The sequence below is a fragment of the Borostomias antarcticus genome (genome assembly GCF_949987555.1).
Source record: "Borostomias antarcticus genome assembly, chromosome: 13".
Lineage (NCBI taxonomy): Eukaryota > Metazoa > Chordata > Actinopteri > Stomiiformes > Stomiidae > Borostomias > Borostomias antarcticus.
The window spans coordinates 23213054-23220093 of record NC_140246.1 but is presented as its reverse complement, the minus strand read 5'-3'; the positions used below and the strand labels follow the sequence as shown (position 1 = coordinate 23220093).

General features: G+C 51.4%; 1 protein-coding gene across 1 annotated transcript in view; it reads right to left on the bottom strand.

Annotated features, from left to right (window-relative positions):
- Positions 1–1371: 1371 nt before the first annotated feature.
- The window catches only part of grip1 (glutamate receptor interacting protein 1), a gene marked incomplete at its 5' end in the record, with an annotated part of 209372 nt that continues 203703 nt past the window's right edge, over positions 1372–7040 (bottom strand). The window contains 3 exon segments of the mRNA XM_084448182.1: positions 1372–1681; positions 1884–2030; positions 3132–3365. Coding sequence (XP_084304308.1) covers positions 1388–1681; positions 1884–2030; positions 3132–3365 — 675 coding nt within the window. The 3' untranslated portion in view covers positions 1372–1387.

Sequence of the window (7040 nt, the reverse complement as noted above, 5' to 3'; positions counted from 1 at the left end):
AGACGGCCGATTGAGTGAGCAGTGATGACGGGGTTGACATCACTCATCAACGCCACAGAGGTTTTTAAATACGCGCACGCACGCGCACACACACATGGTAACATCGCCAGTCACATCATGGCCTGACTAAAATAGGCCTTTTTTTTTTTCTTCCTTATGGAACGTCTTTTAAGCGGAGCAACTGCAAGTCTTAAGAAAGAAAAATATCTTTTGAAATACACCTGTCATCGTTGCAGAGACATTACACTGACGTTATCCTCACTGGCGTCATGGCGACATGGCCGAGAGTCTCACACCAAACGCACAACAACCATTCTCTAGTTTACAAATGATTAAGTAGCACAGCCTTACGGGCGCCGCAGCCTCAGAAAAACAATGAAACATAGAAAAACATACCTGGATCAACGCCAGGAGTAGCACATAGATTACAATATTCATATTTACTCAAAGGAGAGGGGAGGACGGGATTGGACGGCAGGGGATACGTTTCGATGACATCATGCTTGACTGGTGTGAATAGCTGATGGTCAAGGAGGAGGAGGGGAGGAGGAGGAAGAGGAGGAGCAGGAGGAGGAAGAGGAGGAGCAGGAAGAGGAGGAGCAGGAAGAGGAGGAGCAGGAGGAGGAAGAGGAGGAGCAGGAAGAGGAGGAGCAGGAAGAGGAGGAGCAGGAGGAGGAAGAGGAGGAGGAGGAGGAGGAGGAGCAGGAGCAGGAGGAGGAGGAAGAGGAGGAGGAGGAGGAGGAAGAGGAGGAGGAGGAAGAGGAGGAGCAGGAGGAGGAGGAGGAAGAGGGGAGGAAGAGGAGGAGCAGGAGGAGGAAGAGGAGGAGCAGGAGGAGGAGGAGGAAGAGGGGAGGAAGAGGAGGAGCAGGAGGAGCAGGAGGAAGAGAGGAAGAGGAGGAGCAGGAGGAAGAGGAGGAGGGGAGGAGTTGTATATCTGGCCTGGTAATATCACTCACAATGCTGTGATGCGCTCTCACACACACACACACACACACACACACACACACACACACACACACTGACCAGTCCCACAGCACATGTAAACACTAGAAATGGTCCACTGGCTCTGTTTTCACATCCATGTTTTGTACAGTAGATGGTGCTACCTATAGGAGAGAGAGAGGGGATGGCACTGTCCTACAGCCCTGCAGACCGGGCCAGAGGGGGGGGCTTCACTCCTGGAGGAGGCGGAGGAGGAGTGGAGGAGGAAGAGAAGTAGGAGTAGAAGGAGGAGGGGAGGAGGAGGAGAAGAAGGTGACCTCTGGTGCAAAGTCTTACACAGGAGTTTTCTCTGTGCTTTGACTGAGTGTGCTCCGCTGTCCAGGGGGGGTCCAGGGCTCTGGGGGTCAGTAGCACCAGGGGGGTCCGGCCTGTCCTGGCCTCTCTGCTATAAGGTTTTGTTGGGGTCTCTGTCCTCCCCCAGGCCCAGCTCAAGCCCCGCCCCTAGTCCAGACTCCGCCCCCAGACTGACCCCTCCGCCCAGCTCACTCCAGCTGAGAGGCTCGTCCCCCCCGGGCGGTTGGTTGGGCTGCGCCGCGGGGGTGGGGTCAGCGCCGAGCAGGGGGGCCGGCTGGGCGGAGGCCAGACTGCGGCTGATGACCAGGTCCAGCTTGTTGCCGGACTCGGCGATGAGAGGAACCACCAGGCAACAGTCGAAGTCTCTGGTCCGGACGTGGTTGATCTGGACGGACGGCACGGCAGACAAGGAGGGTCACTCACAGGTGTGTGTGTGTGTGTGTGTGTGTGTGTGTCTGCGCGTGCGCGCGTGCATATGTACTGTTTGTGTATAGTGTGTGTGTATAGTGTGTGTGTATAGTGTGTGTATAGTGTGTGTATAGTGTGTGTGTGTGTGTGTGTGTGTGTGTGTGTCTGAGTGTGCATACCTGTAGGAGTCTGTCGTAGGACTTGAGCCCCCCCAGCTCGGCGGGCCCCCCAGGGCGGATGTTGTTGACGTACACGCCCTTGTCCAGCAGCCCGTCCGACACGCTGAAGCCGAAGTCCTCCAGGTCGGTCTCCTTCACCAGGCTGACCTGAGACCCCGGGACAGGACGGGACGGGACGGGACGGGACAGGACAGGACGGGACAGGACAGGACGGGACGGGACGGGACGGGACGGGACGGGACAGGACAGGACGGGACGGGACAGGACAGGACAGGACGGGACAGGACAGGACAGGACAGGACGGGACGGGACGGGACGGGACGGGACGGGACGGGACGGGACGGGACGGGACGGGACGGGACGGGACGGGACGGGACGGGACGGGACGGGACGGGACGGGACGGGACGGGACGGGACGGGACGGGACGGGACGGGACGGGACGGGACGGGACGGGACGGGACGGGACGGGACGGGACGGGACGGGACGGGACAGGACAGGACAGGACAGGACAGCGTGGGTGACACACGCCCAAGAGGACAGACAGCTAATAGGTACCTTTATTTATGTGTGAACTATTTCTGTCATCAGATTTTAAGATTATACCATTCTGTCGTAGCTCACAATGTGTTTGTCCACAAAATGCTGTGATACATTAATGTCAAATAACCGACCTAGATGACACCCCTGACACACCTGGGAGACAGGTGCCATGACAGGTGACCCAACAACCCTATCGGCTACTGGTGACCATCCTGATCCCACCAGCTCACAGTCAGTTTCTCTCCGCAGCTCAGTCTGGACTTCCTACTATCTAGAACGATTTCTCTCTGATTATGTTTTGACCGGGCCAATCAGAGACTGTGTTCTGACTGCTGTTCTGCCCCCTCAGTAGAACGTAGCCCCTGATTGGTTTCCGTGGCAAAACAACTAACGTTAATGTTAGCAGAATGAACACAGTCGTAAGTGCCATGGAGTTTCTCGGAGGATAAGATTTTTTCGCCGTTCTTCCGACTGGATTTGGCAAATGTTTTATTATGCTGATTGGCTGAAGGAGTCAGTCTGTCAAGGCAGGTACTCCCGTTAACTGAAATCGATGTAGACAGGGGGAAGGCCAGACCGATTGGCGTAGAGAAACAGACTGAGCGCTAGATCGGGACGGACTCAACAGGCTAGGCTACTGGCGCCTGCTAGCGCAGCCCACGGTGACCTCAGGTCCCGGGGAGACGCGGCGGCGGCGCCTCTCTACCTTGTGCAGCTCCACGGGCGTGGGGGCCAGGACGTCTGAGATCTCCTGCCTCATCTTCCTCATGGCGAAGGCCTTGCGTCCGGGGTCAGAGGGCAGCGTGTTGGAGCGGCCCGCCTGGCTGTACTGAGGCCGGCTGGCGCTGCGCTCCTGGAAGCTGGCCTGACGCCCCAGCTGACTCCGCAGGGGGGCGGGGTCATGGTTCAGGCTCAGGCTGCTGCCCGACATGATGGTGGCCTGGAGGGGGGGGGGGGGGGGGGAGGAGGAGGAGAGAGGGAGGAGGAGGAGGAGGAGGAGGAGGAGGAGGAGGAGAGCAAAATTAATCTCTCTTCTCATTTAGCCTTTGAGCTAACGGTGACGTCATGCTGCTGGGCTCGTCACGCCACACACACACTGACCCTGGCTTCTCACACACACACTGACCCTGGCTTCACACACACACACTGACCCTGGCTTCTCACACACACACTGACCCTGGCTTCACACACACACACTGACCCTGGCTTCTCACACACACACTGACCCTGGCTTCTCACACACACACACTGACCCTGGCTTCTCACACACACACACTGACCCTGGCTTCTCACACACACACTGACCCTGGCTTCTCACACACACACACACTGACCCTGGCTTCTCACACACACACACACTGACCCTGGCTTCTCACACACACACTGACCCTGGCTTCTCACACACACACACACTGACCCTGGCTTCTCACACACACACACACTGACCCTGGCTTCTCACAGCCTCGTCTGGGACAACACAATCAGAGGAATCAGCCGTGTCATGTGTTTGTTACCCAGTCAGACTACATGAAACAACAACAACAACAACATAGCAACCGCTCCGCCCAAGACGAGAGTGATGGACTGGGTGAACTAGGAGAACTGGTTTTGAGCTTCCCTCAGGAATAAGTAGGCGTAGGACCCATGTCTATTCCTCCATTCCTCTCAGTAAAACGCATTGTTTTTCCTCTGTGTATGAAATGCGCTATACAAATAAAGTTTGTTTGTTTTCATTTGACAGGTTTAAAGAAATACTTTTTTTTCTCCCCCTTTTCCCCGAATGGAAATGAGTCCAGCCAGACCTTTCTCCAGCGCTGGCACAGCGTAAACATAGTGTGGAGATATGTACAGTTAGCTCTATAAATATTTGGACTTTTTAAGGGACCAAAAGTAATTGGACAAACTAACAATCATAAGCCAAATTGTCATTTTTTATATTTGGTTGTAAATCCTTTGCAGTCAATGACAGCCTGAAGTCTGGGGCCCATAGACATGACCAGACGCTGGGTTTCATCCCTAGTGATGCTCTACCAGGACATGACCAGACGCTGGGTTTCATCCCTAGTGATGCTCTACCAGGACATGACCAGACGCTGGGTTTCATCCCTAGTGATGCTCTGCCAGGCCTCTACTGCAACTGTCTTCACTTCCTGCTTGTTCTTTGGGCGGTTTCCCTTCAGTTTAGTCTTAAGCAAGTGAAATGCATGCTCAGTTGGATTCAGGTCAGGTGATTGACTTGGCCATTGCAGAACATTCAACTTCTTGGCCTTGAAAAACTCTTTGGTTGCTTTCGCAGTATGATTCTTGTCATTGTCCATCTGCACTGTGAAGCGCCATCCAATGAGTTCTGAAGCATTTGGCTGAATATGAGCAGATAATATTGCCTGAAACACTTCAGAATTCATCCTGCTGCTTTTGTCAGCATTCACATCATCAATAAATACAAGGGAACCAGTTCCATTGGCAGCCATACATGCCCACGCCATAACACTACCAGCATCATGCTTCACTGGTGAGGTGGTGCTTTGGATCATGAGCAGTTCCTTCCCTTCTCCATACTCTTCTCTTCCCATCATTCTGGTACAAGTTGATCTCTGTATCATCTGTCCATAGGATGTTGTTCCAGAACTGTACAGGCTTTTTAGATGTTTTGGCAAACTGTTTTTGAGGCTCACCAATGGTTTCCATCTTGTGGTGAAGCCTCTGTATTCCCTCTGGTGAAGTCTTCTCTTGATTGTTGACTGTGACACAGATACACTTCCTCCTGGGGAGGGTTCTTGATCTGGCCTGGTGTGAAGGGTCTTTCTTCACCAGATCATTCTTCTGTCATCCACCACAGTTGTTTTCCGTGGTCTTCCGGGTCTTTGGGTGTTGCTGAGCTCACCAGGTTGTTATTTCTTTTTAAGAATGTACCAAACAGTTGATTTGGCCGCTCCTAATGTTTTTGCTCTCTCTCTGATGTCTTTATTTTGATTTTTTGGCCTAATGATGGATTGCTTCAATAATAGTGACAGCTACTGCATTTCCATTTCATATTGAGAGTTGACAGCAACAGACTCCAAACGCAAGTGCCACACTTGAAATGAACTCTATACCCTTTATCTGCTCCTTATAAATGAAATAACGAGGGGATAACACACACCTGGCCATGGAACAGCTGAGCAGCCAACTGTCCAGTTACTTTTGGTCCCTTAAAAAGGATGGGGCCATGAATAGTTTGTAATTCCTACACCGTTCGCTTGATTTGGATGTAAATACCCTCAAATTAAAGCTGAAAGTCTGCACTTAAAGCACATTGAATGTTTCATTTCAAATCCATTGCGGAGGTGTCCAGAGCTAAAATGATGAAAATTGTGTTCATGTCCAAATATTTATAGAGCTAACTGTAGGTCTGGCTATGAACGAGTACAAGAGCCGAACCCTAACCTCCGTCTCTCTGCCCACCTGATCACAGGAAGAGGAAATGACAACATATCCTGTGGTTTTCACTTGGAGATCCGTAGAGAGGCACATACGGAGAGGCCTCGCAGCATCATGCTTTGTTCACACTGCAACCTGACTCCACTCTCTGATTGGACAGTTTTGAGTGATGTCACTCAAACTGTAATACAAGGTGTCCCTGTATCGGTTCATGCTGAGACAATCCCATCATGCACCTTGATGAATGACAGCAGCTGTCCTCACAACATTCACCCAACATTCATTCAACATTTATCCGACATTCATTCAACATTCACCCAACGTCAATTCAACATTCACTCAATGTCCTTGCAACATCCCCACAACATGCATTTCAACATTCTCTCAACATTAATAAAACATTTATATATATATATATATATATATGTATTATAAATATTTTATTAATGTTGAGATAATGTTGAAAGACATTTTCCCATTTGAACATGATCTTGGAGGTTTCCTCAACATTCATCCCAACATTCCCTCAACAATATCTGAACATCACCACACAATGTACTCAACATCCACCCACAACAATCTCATTCACAATACCATCGCACCATCATCTCAACGTCACCTCAACATTCGTGTCAGCATTCATCTGAACATCCCCGTCCAGGGCTCTGAAGATGCAGAGCCTCGAGCACACACACACACACACACACACACACACACACACACACACACACACACACACACACACACACACACACACACACACACACCACACCACACCACACCACACCACACCACACTGGGAACGGAAGGGTACATTCAACCCCTTAGTTATATCACTTCAATAAATTATTAGACAAGTTAGACAAGCTCATTCAATAAAGACTGACTGCATGTTCAGAGCTGTTCACACAGTTAACGGCTTGAAGCGCTAGAAGGCTGATGGTCAATGCAGTGTGAGAAGATGAACTAACTAAGGACAGGTACACAGGAGCTGAGGACACAGGAACTATGGACACAGGAACTAAGGACACAGGAGCTAAGGACACAGGAGCTGAGGACAGGTACACAGGAGCTAAGGACACAGGAGCTAAGGACACAGGAGCTAAGGACAGGTACACAGGAGCTAAGGACACAGGAGCTGAGGACACAGGAGCTAAGGACACAGGAGCTAAGGACAGGTACACAGGAGCTAAGG